The sequence below is a fragment of the Triturus cristatus genome, chromosome 2_2, assembly GCF_964204655.1.
Source record: "Triturus cristatus chromosome 2_2, aTriCri1.1, whole genome shotgun sequence".
In the NCBI taxonomy this organism is placed as follows: domain Eukaryota; kingdom Metazoa; phylum Chordata; class Amphibia; order Caudata; family Salamandridae; genus Triturus; species Triturus cristatus.
This window is the reverse complement of record NC_140582.1, coordinates 995,476,111-995,492,465: the sequence shown is the minus strand read 5'-3', so window position 1 is coordinate 995,492,465 and position 16,355 is coordinate 995,476,111. Positions and strand designations below refer to the sequence as shown.

Sequence of the window (16,355 nt, the reverse complement as noted above, 5' to 3'; positions counted from 1 at the left end):
ATGAGGATTTGAGAAGGAAATGGATAAAACCAATACTCAAAATTTGGGGTATCCGCCAATGCCACCAGCATTTCTGGCACTCCAATGTCTCGATAATGATTGCGTAAATTACAATATTATTGTTTTTTAAAAAAGTTTGATCAAATGTCAAAATAATATTGATGCAGGACCATTGTGACAAGGACAAAAGTAGAACGTTACACAAACAAAACCAAACGTTGTTTTGGATTTATCCCCCTAAGCATCATAATAATGCAGTAGGGGGTGCTTGTTTCTTTCTTTTGTACCAAAGCTGTAATCTAATCATATTGTCCCAGGAAAATGAATGCTAAGTATGGGATTAATGTTTTGTATTTTTATCATCGTCGTTGCCCACTCATCATTTTAATTCTCTAACTACTAAAATGATATGCTGTCCTTTTGTGTTTATTTGCTGCTATATTCTGTATTAATATTAATTAGAGCCTTGTAAATGAGTTTATGTTGGCATATGGTGTGTAAATATATATTTTTTAAACTACTTGTTTTTAAATGTTTAAGACGTTCTGTTAAATTGTACATGCTTTTATGGATAGAAATTAACTTTCCGAATAAAGCTTATTCTGATTCTGATTCACTTGTGTAAATTGTTGTTATGGATTAGTGTTCCCAATATTAGCTATTTGATTTACTTGTCAGACCCTAGTATAGTGTACTGACTGTGCCCAGGGCCTGTAAATGAAATGCTGCTAGTGGACTGCAGCACTGATTGTGCCACCCACAGAAGCAGTCTTTAAAATGTAACTCTGGCCTGCCATTGCAGAGCCTGTGTGCAGTCTGGGGCTGCCATGTCAAGTTGGCAAGTGCACCCACTTGCCAGTCCCTAAACCTTCCCTATTCTACATATTAGTCACCCCTAAGGTAGGCCCAAGGTACCCCTGTGGGCAGGGTGCATTGTATGTGAAAGGTAGGACATGCCCTGATGTGTGTGGCATGTCCTGATAGTGAAATACTGCCAATTTCGTTTTTCGCTATTGCAAGGCTATTCCTTCCAATAGGACAGAATGGGGAGTTTTCTTGCCTAACCATCCAGTATGCCTCTGCTAGTTCTGTGTATTGCAAGTCTGGCTTTTGGATGACAGGGGCGGGACAGGGGCAGTGGCTTGAAACTGAGCTTGCCTCCTGTTCTGAAGTCTTAAGGACACAAAGACTTTATCCCTTCTGTCTCTGCATCTGGAACTGCTGTTTCAGCTGCCACTGAAGGAAATTCATGTTGTATGTTGAATGAACAGGCTGCAATGAGGGATATAAATTACTTAAATAGACGCATGGGAAATTCAATAAGAGAAAAGGCTAATGAGAAAAACTACGAGTCTGGAAATCATGGAGGGTTTTCCCTCTTTTGTTTTTTCTTGTTGTAGAATTGTGTATCTTCTTGGAAATCTCCAGACAGAGTGACGTTGGGGCAAAACCCAAATATACAAAGTAAAAAGGTAAAGAATACCCGATTAGGGGTACAGACCAGTAAATAGGGACCAACACCCTGACGAATGCCAGAGTGACCCGGTTGGGCGCAAAAAAAGCTGGCAGAAACATGTTGGTTTTTGCAGTGGGGATAGAAGGGTCGTTACCTTCCCTGAATACCCCATACCGTTGGTTTTAATCCTGCCAGAGGTTGACAAAAAATTTAAATTGTGGGTTAACCTCGAGACAGTTTTACATTTATATCTGCACCTCTCTTGGCCCCTTCTTCCAGGAGAAGATTTGTTTTCCTTTTTGATTTGAGTTACACTTCTGTGTTTCGTTTTGTCTTTCTTTATTACACTCTACCCTCACCACTATTCTTCATCTTCTTGCATTTTTGCATTTTAAAATACACACTTTTAACACTTTTATCACATTTGTAAATAACAAGAATTGCCCAATTTAAATGCCAAATATGCTGATGGCACTGCTTGTGTTAGGAGTTTTAGAGCCAAGTCAGACACTTGGCTCGGCTCTTTGTAGGCTCACCCTGTTAATTTGCTAGCTCGTCCCCCTCTAGAAAGAGAGTAAGTGGCCGATTATGAGTTTGGCCGTCCTAAATCAGATGGTGCAATGCGCTGTCTGCTATAGGACCGACAAACTCGTGTTGTGACCGCCTGCCAGATTAGGACTTCAATCCTGGTCTGGCGGGCGGTCGTGCGGTGGTTTGACGGTGGATGTCCGTTAGGCTCGTAGATGAGCCTAACATGCAGACTGCCGCTCCTAGAGCACTGACAGCATCTTCCTGCATGATGTGGTATACATGCCACACTTTGCAGGAACTGGGGGTGCAAATCCACTGGGGCACTAAATGTGCCCCCACCACATGCAGCTCCTGGGCCCAGAGGCAGAAGGAGGCTCTCCGCACCGCTTCCCTTTTCATGGAGGGTTCACAGCCAGGAAAAGGGTGGTGGTGAGGTAACTCAAAATATGCTTGGCTGTGCCGCTGCGGCACCACCAGCATACTTCTGCCTCTGACAGCTGCGTGAACGTCGTGGGACCCTGGATCCTAGGCAGTCGCAGCAGTCCTGTGGTGATCCATCGTCCGCAGTTGTAATACTGCGAGTGGTCCTGCAGTGTGGTGGTGGTCGCACCGCCACCACAGGTTCGGCGGTCCAATGAACCGCCAAACTTGGAATCAGGCCCTAAGTGAATCAGAGAGTGAAAATTAAGTATAGAGAGAGAGCGTGGCTGTGAAAAAAAAGAGAGAATGTAGAAGGAGGGAGTCAATGAGAAGAAGGGACAAGAATAAGGAAGACTAGTGAAGGAGAGAAAGTGAAAGAGAGAGGTAAATTGCACAGAGAGAAACAGAGAATATTATGAAAATGGAGATAGAGTAAAAGAAAGAACACATGACAATAAAAAGAGTTGGGGTAGAAACACAGAGAGACAACAGAAGAGAGACAGAGACAAAGAGATACAGTGCCTGGTAGGCAGAGGCACAGAAAGGAAGGGAGACAGAGGCAAAAGGAATGGCAAAAGCAAAGACTGTTGAAATGTACAGGTATATGAGATGTTGAAATGTACAGGTATATGAGAAGTAGTAGTTCTTTTACAAAATCAGACCTTTGGACAATTAACATATACGTGTCACACTCACCCACACCTCTGTTCATATGTTATTTCCTCAATGAAGACGTATGCGCTGATTCCAGGTTTAATTGCATTACATCATTTAAATCCAGGAGCCCGATACTTGTCGTTTTTTTTTTTATTTCTTAGGTTTTACATGAGTAAGATACAGATATTATAAAGACACAAAGAGAAAAAAAACAAGCTCCGGTGGGGGTAACATAACAGGCAGTTCTAGTCAATACTATGGTTTACGGTGAAAGGAACCCGTAGATAGTGCGAATTGACTGGTATGTGCCTTCCATAGAGGGTTAGGGTTACCCCTGTTGATCGTGTGGTTTGAAAAAGGAAAGAAATGAAAAGATAGATAGAAGGATAGATGATAGGAGATAGGCCAGGTAGGAAGAGAGAGGGAAGAGAGGTGAGGTTACCTGAAATTTTAGTTGTTGTCCGAACACGTACTTTCAGGACTAAGTGTAGCTTTTATTAGGAAAGAAGCTACTTTCTGTAGGCATGCGCACCTCTAAAGTAATTCTGAGTTAATACACCAGAGTGGTGCATGCGGGCGGTCGGGTTGGGGACACAGGTGGCCACAGAGAGAGAAGGCGCACTGGCCGTGCTGTCCTTGAACCCCCGACACTTAATGCAACATCACCCCGGCTCCGCTGATCCCCACTGACATCGTAGAGTTTTTAAGGATTTGAGCTGGAAAGTCGCTTTATCCCTCCTGGCGTGAAACATACACAAGTGTTGTCGTGCACTCGGTCCGGCTCGCAGAGTGCTTACGTTGTTGGGATTAAGAGCCTGTGGTGACTCCGAACCTTCCTTTCAAAGGGGTTTCCGTGGCTCTGAACTTTAAACGCAGACTGTGAGAAACCCTGGAGAGAATAGACCTTTTGTCTCGGCTCCTCTCTCCCTGCTGAATAAAGTACACCCTTTCTGCACGGAGCTGGGTGACTCGAGGCTTTCTTTGTCAGACGACCTGATGTGTAGGCTGCTCGCCTCCTCAGACAGAGGACTGCCGCTCGGTGGGTTGGTCGTGCCACTCAGGAAACCCCAGGTATGTCGGCTTAAGCTGCAGTGAAAGATGGGCGATTTCTTCTACTAGGTTGGTAGGTGTGTTGCCTTTGAAATCCTGCCTCCCTGCAGACAGGATGCGGTTGACGTTTTTATTTTGCTGATCGGCTATATAAGGGATCACTCAGCAATTACTTTAAAAATGCTAGAGCTTGAATAGCTGAACCGTTTTGCTTGAAGAGTTCCAGTTACGGGCACTCTCGCTGTCTAGGCGGGCTCTTATTGTTCAAGGTGAACAATCTTCTGTAGTACAAACTCCTTTTAGTATAATTATTGTTTTACTACATCTCCATTATTTTTATAATTCCTCAATTTCTGTTTATATAGTGTTTTTAGTGATGGAATACATTTTTTCTTATCACTAACATACTAGAATTACAGTTTGAAACGTTACTTTTTTTCAAAATGAATGCTACATGACCTAAAACGAACTCAACTATGGAACACCATTATCTTACTTGGACTTCTTCTAATGTTTTTTGTTTGTAGGACAATTTAAATCCTATTCCATGTTGTCTTTCTGAGAACTTCTCTTTTGACTACTTCTGTCTCATTTATTTCAGAACTTCAGCCTAAACAAAAGCTTCGCCGGCATGGGTGAGGACAATCGGCTCGACGTCTTGTCGGTGGACACACAATCTATGACCGAGTCCATTTCGCCTTCCAGCCCGAGGGTTAAGCGGCTTGAACGGATACCTCACTTCGATGCACCTGAAACCTGCCCACAGAAAAACTCTGAGATTCTAAGCAGCCAGTATGGCTTCAATATCTTTCTGGCCGGCATTCTGCTTATGTTTGCGTGGGCGATCCATGCCATGGGGATCAGTGAGAGGGACCTGCTGGCCTACCTCATTACGCTCATGCTGATACAACTCATCTGGATGCTGTGGTATGTTTTCAGGAGCTACTGCCAGCGACGGCAGACCAAGGAGAAAGACACCCACGCCGGAGCACGATGGTTGAGATGTGAGTAAATTCAATGAATGGGTAAAGTGACATGCATGTTGCCTTTATGTTCAAGGAATTTGGTAGATGGGATGGTACAATGTGTTGGGTTAAAAAGTAGCTCAACCCGGCTATAGTTCTTTCCTGGGCAACCTTTAGTTACTATATCTTACTTTCTAAGACTGTATGTATTTTTGCCATGTCAGAACCTATGATGACGCTTGTTTAGTGTAGTAATATTATCTCACACATCTCTGGTCAAATTTGGGGTTTGTTCATATTTACCACTCTCCTATGCACCAAACATCAGTTAGTGAGCCGTACAAATTGTATGTGTCTCTCCCCTATAATGGAATCTGAAAACTATTGTCTTAAGCAGAGTGCCAGCATAACATGTATATTGTATTACTACAGAGTAATTCTGTTAGTCATTCCAGACATTACAAGGCATAACTCCACTAGGATAGCGTATTGCGTTCTTATTTTTTCTATTTAACTGTTTATGAGCACAGGATCGCATAAAACTAGTTAATGGTGCATATATCACCAATGCACAGGAGCAAGCTAGTTATTTTGTTGTTTTGACTTGAGTTGTTGCTATGCACCCTTTCCTTAGTATCACCTTCCCTGCTGCTCAGCCAGGATGACTCCTTCCCTTAGAATATTCAAGTTTTAGTTATTGAAAGAGAAGCCAATTGGAAACAAAGCTCTGTACAAATCTGACAAATCTCTGCATTTTTATTTTGACGGCTGGCTGACTCCAATACCATGACGGTAACCCAAGCAGATACATTTTGCACACATTTTCTTATCAATCGATTGTTCATTTGTTGACACAACTGTTTTGCAATACTCCAGCTGATTAAAAGATCAGTTGTCAAAGAACTGTCACCTTTTTCACTTTGGGTGAAAAATAAATACACCTGATAATATGTCATAAAACTCAGGAGCTTTAAAGTAGTAGTGTCTCCTTGTCCTTACAACTAATAGGATGATGCCAAACTTTCCATCTGCTTTGAACTCCAAGGAAGAAGGAAATTTATTAATACCTCAAAGGGATTTCTTTTTCAGAAGATGTTCCAAAGTATGGCACATAACAATAAATCTTGTTTAGTTCAAAATACTGCCAGTCAGATAGCTCAAAACCTGTGCATATATTAAGAAATCACAGTCACCAGCAAAAAATTCCATGGGTTGCCAGTGGAATTTAGGATTTCTTTAAATATTCCTTGCTCGGTCCATAATACTATCTTAGAAGAGGTCTCATTTACCTTTTCTCAGTCTTAAATCATGAACTGCTTGCAGACGGTAAAGATGTTCAGCAGACTTAAAGGTCCTAGAACTTAGCGCAGAACTGGATGAGACCTGAGATTTTCTCTCTATGGGCCAAATTTCCAATAAAATCCCAAGCTCTTGGCGATCAATTGTGTCCCGCTCCTTCTGGAGGAGATAGAATAAAATGCCTCTTTTTAAAAAAATCGTCTCTGTGAACACATCTGAGGGTTGCACCTTCGGTCTAGGCTGGGCTTGTCAACAGTTTTTTTTCTTATATTTGGGATCTTCTTGGTCAGAATTTGATGGAAAGTCCTTGGATCACACCTAGATGATATTTGATTCATGAAAGCACTTTAAAAATGTATACATTCACTTACTCACATACTCACTCTCTCATTCACTCATTTGACAAAGTACGTTTGTAAACTGAGAAAATTAAATTGCCAAACATAAATTGGTCCTAAAATGGCCCTACTCTAAAAAAAGGCCTTCAGCATCCATCGATATTGCTAATAAAGTGCGTTGCATTATCTGAACTGTAATGCTAATTTAAATGCTCTCTAAACCCACCCTAAGTAAATGTTATCATATACATTTAACTATAATGACCTTTCAATTACTCATCATCAGGATACATATATTTATCCTGCCAGCTGTCTTTCTCCGACTCCTGGTGCGTGAGCACTGGAATTGATCATTTAAAATAGGTCTTGCCACACAGTTAGGTGCTGATTGATGTCTTAAATATTTTATGAGCAGTAGTAGGTTCTTTGATATTTGGTTGTAAATGGAAGTTTTTCACTAGAACTTTAAAGTAAAATGCCTCTTTTGGCTGGACATGTAGCAGCATTTGTTGGCATCTCTTAAGTATACAACGGAACATAACACAATAACAGCACAAGAACACAACTAACAAAGAATAGGGCACCACAAAACAATAAAAATCAGAAAGTAACACAAATATACAATGTAGTAATGCAACACAAAAACACAACACGAAAAAAATCCCGGAACATTTCACACCAAAACAAAAAGCTGCTCAACGAATATGCACAAACATTATTGTCACACATTCTCACCAACAAAACAGAAAACTAATTACAACAAATCCTTTGCAGAACACAATGTAGTAATGCAGCACAAGAACACAAATGCGTTAAAACAACAGAGCACATCATCACTAGAACACAAAGCAAATAAACAAATATGCATTAACATTCTTGCCCTACATTTCCACCTCTGGAAATCCGCTATTATAATCCAGCGGTAAAGTTATTTGCACCAACTTCTACCTCAGTTATTGCCACAGACCTATAACAGTGACAGGCTGTTTGATGAGCTGCTTCCTGTTGTGACAATGTTACCTGGCTCGTGCGTTTTGTGGCAGCTCGCCTGCTGTTTCATTTAGCACTCCACAAACTTATTGGATAAGTAAATAACTTGATAAATTAATAAACTTGAGTGATATATTTTAATGACTCCTAAAATGTTTTGACGCAGTTTATGAAAGCTGTTACTGATTTTAATATTTCGGAAACAAAGTATTCATGTGTTCTGTTGATCTGGCGTGATGGCTCAGTGAGTTGTTAAGTTTTGCTACAGTTTGGCTCGCACGCCGTGAATTCGAATGTCATACACGTGGGAAATAGTTTAAGAAAATAGAGATATGGGTAAAATATTGGCATATGCTACCTACTAACGGCTAGCACTACTGGTACCGAGCCTCTCCGGCCCCTGGCTATAATAACGTGGACATCATAAACTGGGGCATTCAAACATTGTCCAAGCCCAGAAAATGCAAACTTTGGGAGCCTACAATCAAAGTGAATTCTGTAAATTTAAACGATCTTGCCCCAGCTTGTTTTGGAGACACAATGCAACATCTCCTAGTAATTATTCTCCCCTCCGAGGCAATTTGGATGGGATTATGTTCGGCGCTGCCTTATATTTCCACTTGTCACTCAGTCATTATACCTATTCTGCCTGACATGTAATATCAAGCGTGCTCTGCGACCTATGCTGCTTTCACTCCGCTCGGCTTTCCCTCCAACTTTTCGCTCTTGTCCGTTTATTCTGTCGATTGGTAAACAGTGCCCCCCCCTCCTCCCCCCTTCAAATATACAAGACAAGAGCCAGCGACAAGTCCACTGACAGAGACCCTATTGTGTAAATTAAACACGCCCGCTGACCCGGGTTACGCACTATTGAATGTCCAAGTCAAAAGTCTCTGGAGGGCAAAGAGACTGGCAGGGGCCCGAATGTGATCTGAACCAGAAACTGGAAAAAACACAGGGCCGGACTGGCTTTTATTCCTCCGGGTATTCCCCCGTGAGATGGGGCCATTGGAGGCCGGAGCTGACAGTCCAAGGCCTCAGGTGCCTCTGTCCCTTTTCCCAGCTCCTCAAGGATGAGTGCAGCAAGCACCGGGCACTGACACAACGAAACTTGTGGGGGCTCCCCTGCAAAGTACATAGAGGGGGCCCTCTGGCCAGTGGCTCCCGCCCGTGCACAGTGCCAGAGGGGCCCATTAGAGCTCTGGGCCCCCCGCACAGCGGGACTGCGGGGCTTATGTTACGCCACTGGCACAGGGAGGATTCAAGAGACAGAAGGAGAGAGATGGAGACAAGGAGCTCAGAGAGGAATAAAAGAGAGAGGAGAATGGATGGAAAAAGAGTGACAGAGCGAGGAGAAGAAGGGAGCGGGCTGGTTTGATTATTTTTGCCAGGACTGCTTTTGCTTACCCAGTCTACCTCTGCTGAAAAGCCTTGACCTCCGACAGTGCAGCACATTAGGCTTAGAAAATGATTTATTCATTCATGTCTTTTTTCAAATCTATTCTATTGAGTATTTTGTAATATGAAAACACAACAAACCATTGGAACACAACATCCTATTATACACATGTTTGAACAGGCACTATTGACATGGTGTGCCGGCTTCATGATACTTCCATGCTCACAATAGATTAACAAAGCAAAGGGGCCTGTCAATGGTTCCCAATGAAAATAGGCATTCTCAAGTTGTGACATTACTATGCGCAAGTATGCTGAGTCACGGGAACTATGAGATGATTATTTAGAATGCTGCTGCCGGGACCACAACATCGCCAGGATCTTACTTAGAGCCGCAGCAGGTAAAAATGCAGGCAGAAGACCTTGATGAAGTAAGTGGGCATGGGGGAGGACCTTCGAAGGACCCAAACGCTCTTCTAATTCAGCCAGGATGATCAACAGATTATGTGCTGGCCTTTCCAATTTTTTGACATTCTTCTCTCCACAGAGTGTGACAATAGGCACCACCTCCCACTGGGGTCCATGTTGCATAACATTTAACGCAACTATAGTAGGTGTCACTTCTCCCCACTTGCTCGATACGTTGTAAATAAAGGGATGAATTAGTATAGATGGTCACATAGGATTTTCATCGAAACCATATCTGACACAACCAGTAAAAAGCCTATGAGCACTGTGATTGGTATATTTAGGACTCCCAGTTCTTTGCCTGACTGTGAGACTTTGATGGATGATTGTGTAGTACAACCTCTTAAATTACGCTTGCATTCACTATGAAGCACATGTGACTTGCATGAGCACTGATCATCATCACGCTTAGGAAATACGATTGGATTGCAGTAATTCAGGCGCACAGAAATTTTTGTCACTCACATTTTTGTGAATGTGAAAAAACAATCACATGCGGCTATAAACTCAGGATGAGTGCCGTGCCTGGCAGCAGAAAAACCTCTAGCTAGTTGCATGAGGATGTTGGTACACTCAAAACGCCCACTACGCCAACACTCTGCATTCACTGTAAATAGTTGAGGTTGTTGTAAACTATGTTGTATGTCTTTAAGTGTAAGTTACGAATACACCCCTGTCCATACACACCTTTGGAAGTGTGCATTTCATTGCACTTGTTCAGGCTCACTGCTGGCCTTGACAGCACTGGTCATGAAGAAAGCTAATTTACACACATGAACTAGCTGAAACATGTAGACCATTCCTGGAAGTGTGAGATCAGTTTTCTCGGTTACATCCACTATTGTTTTTAATGCTGCCCCAGGAACTCACTATTACATTTCTCCTGCTTAGGAAGGGTATCCTGGAGGTAGTTTTAATATATCACATTCACAAAATTCTCTTTGTCACTAAAGAAATCACGCTCCACTGTAATCAGGCATTGCAGCACACCTTGAAGGCACTCGACCTCCTAGGTGGCAACCCAATGATGAGGCATGCCATCAACTAGGTTGGTTAAGGGTTCTTTAGAAAAAAGGCTAATGTTTGATGTTGTTTTCTATAAGAATCAAGGGGAGAAGGGTTAGCACTTTTTACCTCACTCTCAACATCAAACCCATGTGTTGTGGCTTACAAATAAGTCAACAGTCATTGGCAAAATCACAAACGGCAACTGTTTGGATCAGCTTTATGCTAGGTCCCACCTCCCCCTTGTACCCATTTAGTGTTCCTGCTTTAGATTTTCCCATCTATACATTACACCCTTGGAGGCAGATCTCTGCAGTGTATGCAGTCCCTCTAGACTAGGTGACCTCCTATCAGTTGTCCCCATATCTTGGCAAATTTATGAGAGTATCACCTTGCCTTGTATATGAGCTCTTCAGCCTGTTGAGACCAGTCCATATTGTATGCTTGCAACATATTATATCTTCCTTGGCCACCACCAGTGACATGTTCCATTGAAGGGTTTAATTCTCTCCATATTACCAACATAACCATTTGGGAGATAAGTGCTATTGACTTGCCTGTGGCTTCTGAGAGTTTACACTGCATATTTGTCCTGAACTTCCGGACCATTGGGAACTCCAGGACAGTGTGCAATAGCATGCCCCTTTCACCACACCCTCTCAAAAATTTGTTGGTGGCTATCCTGCCCATTGAAATAACCTGGTCTTAGCATAGTAAACTCTACGGAACAATTTCAACCAGATCAGCTGGAATCCACCTCGATTTACTACCTCACTGGGATATCTGCAGGCTGCACCCCAGTCCCATTCACATTTCCTTCTGAGAACATGTAGCAGGGGCTGATTATAGTTAAGTAGCATAGTGTAAATATGAGATATGGCATATCTATTCGGGGGCCCCTGGACCCTGAACTCCAGCGGGTTCTCTTCCGCTAGATCTACAGATGGGCCAATAGAGTGTGATAAAATGGATGTAATCTCTAGGTATTGTAGAAATTGGCTCCTCACCAGCTTATAGTGTTCCTGTAGTTCCAGAAATGTGTTCATCCACTCCACAGTCTATATAGCCCATTTGCAGATGCCCAGCAAGTCCCATTTCTGGTAGCCTTCTACCTTTCACAAGTCCGCCAGGGCTTCCATTTCCCATACCAGTGTTTCTAGGGTAAATGTATCTTTCGATTCCTTCCTCCATATCTTAATCATCATTGCCACCAGAGTAAGGAGGTCTACAAACTTACCTCTACCTTTTAACTAATGAACATAGCCCAATGGGTCCATAGCCGTTTTGCCTGCCATCAAGGATGGATTTTCTTGAGCAGCAAATGACCATTCATTAACTACTAGCAATTGTATTGTTCACACAACCAAAAGGAAGGGCAAGAGGTGTGGGAAACCCATCGCAAAACTTCCCAGAAGGAATCTGAACCCCCAGGGGAGAACCTGTAGCCTGAAGAGGAAGAAGACCCTATCCTGAGAGACATTCTGGAACTCTCTAAGTTGCATGAGGCTGGATGACCCTTTAAGAAGGATTCTGCCAAACACATTGAGAGTGCCCACCCTTGACGACTTATCACACTAGGCTGAAGTCCATTAATACCAGAGGGTTACGCACAGGTTAATTTAGTGGCTGTTGCTTGTGTAGGGCTCCCCCCCAACCAACAACCCAATTTGTCACAGATATCATGAGCTAAGATTAAAAGGAATGGCTTGTACTGCTGGGGGACCACCAAGCTCCTGGTTGCTCCATGCTTTGGGTTCCTAGTCTAGTTCCACTGGAGATAGGCTGCAGTCACACGCAGCTTTAAGAGCAGAGAAATGCCAATGTTCTAAAAGTGACATTTCTAAAATAGTAATGTTAAATTCAACTTTACCAGTAAAGAGGATTTCTCATTACCATTCCAATGATATAAAACATGACAGCTCTTCTCCTTCTCAATCAGGAATTACAGCTTGAAAACGCTATAAGGAATCCCCAATGTTAACCTATTAGAGGAGTCGGCCTCACAGGAGTGAAAAACAAATGTATGAGTTCTTCACTTCCAGGACACCCCACATTCAAAAATACATGTCCTATCTTTTACTTACACACCACCCTGCCCTAGGGGATATGTAGGGACTACCTTAGAGGTGACCTATGTTTAATAAAAGGGGAGTTTAAGGCTTGGCAGGGTTTTTTAAATGCCAAATCGACATGGCAGTAAAGCTGCATACACCAAAGCCTCTGTATGCAGTTTTACTTCAGTGGCAGGCCTGCAACATTTTTTAAGGGCTACTTAAGTGGGTGCCTCAAGCAGGGCTGCGGGCACACTAGCAGAATTTAATTTATGGGCCCCGGACCCATATAGTGCACTTTAATAGGGACGTATGAGTAAATTAAATATGCCAATTGTGTAGAAGCCAATTTTACCATGTTTAGAGGAGAGAACACATGCACTTTAGTACTGGTTACCAGTGGTGAAGTGCTCAAAGTCCTAAAGCCAATAAAAGTGAGGTCATAAAAAGGGGAGGAGGAAGGCAAAATGTTTGGGTTGACCCTTCAGAGATGGCCATTTTCCAACAGCATAGGCAAATATACATTTTCTTTTCGCAAAACCACCTCCTTTCTTTTTTTCTGACCATTGATATTCAAACCCAAACGTTTCTGCTTCACCATCCCTCTCTGTTCATCCTCCACTCTTTGTTTCTCGAGCTGATACTAGGATTGGAATTTCTAGAAGAATGGATGTCAGTGTGTCCTTGAGGAAAGTGATGTGTATTGGTGCATTTACTTGCAAAAGTAATGAATCAGTCCCATCTTTCCATTCCCCCTACTAGGTTTGAACCTATAAAGATATGCAGAGTAATTGTTTTTTAACTCTCCTCATGTGCAGGAACTTAGCAGCCATTCTGATTGTTACAGAAACAGTAATGCATTCTCTACCTGTGAGCTCTGCAGATCAGTTTTTGCTTGCTTCCTAGGTCAAATAGTATGGGCACATTCCTATTCAAAGATCCCTGTTTGCCACTCAGCTGATGATTGAAAAGGGGTTAAATGAATACCTGACTTTTCATTGCGTGAGGCTATTCTGAAGTGTCCATGGGCGTTGCCCCACTGGCTCAAAGCTAGCAGGTTAAAAATAAAACAATGTCCTATAATCGTTTTATTTTTCATTTGCCGGCTCTGTGGCAGGGTGTGTAAGGATGGGTGGGACGGGCCATGGGAAGGGAAGGAGGAGTTGCTTCGCGCACCTAGGGGCATATACTCAAGGGCTGAAGATATAATTATCGCCACTTTAGCGTCCGCTTTTGGGCGGAAAGCGGCGATAATTATATTGCATTATTTGCAAGAACACGCTTGTGCGTGTTTCCTTGATTCAGCTCCCGTTTTGTTCACGCCTCGCTTTGCATCTCTAATGAGATGCAAAGGAGGCGTGTCTGACAAAACACCATGGGAAAATATCGCTACCCCAGCTACGTGATATCATCAACAAGGGGTAGCGATATCTTAAATCCCGTTAACTATGCCTTAACGCAGGAATTTACCGTCTGATAAATTCCTGAAGAAGGCATAGCTAACATGGGAGGTGGATTATGGTGATACGTCCAGCAGCCGTGGTAACCGGGTAGGTTATCCCGCACTCATAGGAAGAGCACTAACTGTCTCTACCTTCCCACGGCCACGCTGAGGAGGTCCATCCTTCAGCGAGGGATGGCCACACTTGGGGACACGCATAAACGACGTGTCCCACATCTAGTACCTCTAGACCTTACCCTCTAAGTAGGACTCATGGGAATATAGGGCGTCTTTTCCCCATTCCCATTTCTCACACCCTTTTTCTTTGGTCCTGATGAAGCGCTCTAGGATCCACTAGGGACCACTAATTAGCACGAAACATGTCGACCCCATGATACATCTACACACTTTTTCTGATATTCACTACACGGGTTGAGAGAAGTGGGATCTTATTTGTTTAGTTTCCCCTCTCAAATAGGCAAAAAGTTTGCGTCTCCATCCCCGTGATCTCTTTTATTCAGACTCAAAGGACCTCTTCAATAAACTGTTAGTGTCCTTTGGTTCTTTTTAGATTTCACTCATCACCACTTTTTTGACCCACACACCCCCATGCACAAATGCGGCAAACTCCTAAAAGATCTTCACCGAGAGCCCCGTAAAACGGTCCCGTGAGGGACTGCAGCACCACCCCCACGAGGAGCACCTGCCCGATGATGATGCTAAAAACCTCCAAGGGTGTGTGAGGGCACTTTTAGATCCACACAGGAGTACTCTTGCTCTCTCTTGGCACACTCAACCTTTTTTTGGAGACACCTGACATTGTCTTATAGCCTACTTGGCTGTTTATATCTCCCCCTCCTCCTTAGGAACTGACACCACTCCCATTGCTGATACGACCACAGGGCATCACGTTTTGGGTGCAACATCGCTGGTTTTCCAGCGATGTTGGCCCATTTCCCTGGAATATTATCGCCCTGGAGTAACGTGTTTTTAATAACACATTACCAGGGCGATAAATTCCAGTGATAGACGGCGATAAATAAACAAGCGTTAAGTACGCTTTGCGTTTATTTATCGCCGTCCTAGTTAATATGCCCCTTAGGTTTCTCCAACCTGGCTGTATTGAAAAGCCGGGCTGGAGAAACAGCACAGACTTCTCCGCATGCTTCCACTTTAGTTCTTACATCCCATGTTTTTTTTTTGCCCGTTTAAAGTTACTCGTATGTGGTATGACTGAAAATCTAGAAGCATAGGAAACATGAAAATCTAAATTCAAGTCCTAATCCCCGTTTTACCCCTACAGAGCTGGACCCCCTGATTATAGTACTCTCGCATGTTTCTAGGATGCACCAATCTCGTAGACTCGGAAGTCTGTTCGTTACAGTGACAATGAACTGATGAATAGCTAGCAACATAGAACATAAGGTCACCACACTTGTAACGAAACAACTTCCACTGCTGCAAAATGTGATGCGATGACACAATATTATCAATACTTGCCCCCAAATTAGCATGACTATCACTCACATTTCCTCTTGAAATGTTATGAATATGCACTGATTGTGTGTCAACTCAAGACATCAGATTTTCATTTGCAATAAAAGCCTTTTGTTCCTGAAATGCCATGGTCCTAATTCCATGAAAAGCATTAATTTACCCACACATTTCATTTTATTTTTGGCAAATAAACATATACAGTAATTGTTATCAGATCCCTAGGTACCCCCATTCTATACCAGTAATTGTCATCAGTCATCATATTTCTGGGTAGCCCACAATATGCTAAATATGGCTTTTTCATGTTAATAATTGTTAGGTTCCCCTATCATATACTAGTTATCGTCACTTTGCACAAGGTATCCTTATGATGTGGTAGCCTATGCTGCCTGTGACTTGATGCCCCCATCATATTCCAGTCATTGTCTTTGTGTGCAAAGGTATCTATTATATTTCAGACATCATATGCACAGATTTCTCTCCCTCATAACCCAAATTGTTGCCACGGCCCTATGCAGAGAAGTAATGTGTGCGTAAAAACACACAGCCAGACCCCACAATTAAACATGTGCTCCTTTGAGTCATACATCCCTTCCACATGACTGTTTAGAAGCACCTGTTCTGTCTTGGTGATGTCATTGGGAAGACACCCTAGTTAAGCATCATAAAAAGCAAACAATTGCCTAACAAGATAAAGCTGGAGAGACTAAGGATTATTTTCTGGGAAAAGTCATTGACTTAAGTATTTCCGGATGAGGACTCACCTGGTGCGTGATGAGGATGACTGGC

General features: G+C 42.8%; 1 protein-coding gene across 2 annotated transcripts in view; it reads left to right on the top strand.

The window, feature by feature from the left end:
• The first annotated feature begins 3,974 nt into the window (after positions 1-3,974).
• OTOP1 (otopetrin 1) overlaps positions 3,975-16,355 on the top strand; it is a 176,195-nt gene continuing 163,814 nt past the window's right edge. The window contains exons 1-2 of one of the 2 annotated variants that reach the window (XM_085643336.1): positions 3,975-4,135; positions 4,716-5,118. In XM_085643336.1, coding sequence (XP_085499462.1) covers positions 4,061-4,135; positions 4,716-5,118 — 478 coding nt within the window. In that variant the 5' untranslated portion in view covers positions 3,975-4,060. Of the gene's footprint in view, positions 4,136-4,269; positions 4,384-4,715; positions 5,119-16,355 lie in introns of those variants that run through there. The other variant, XM_085643337.1, reaches the window with a different exon arrangement.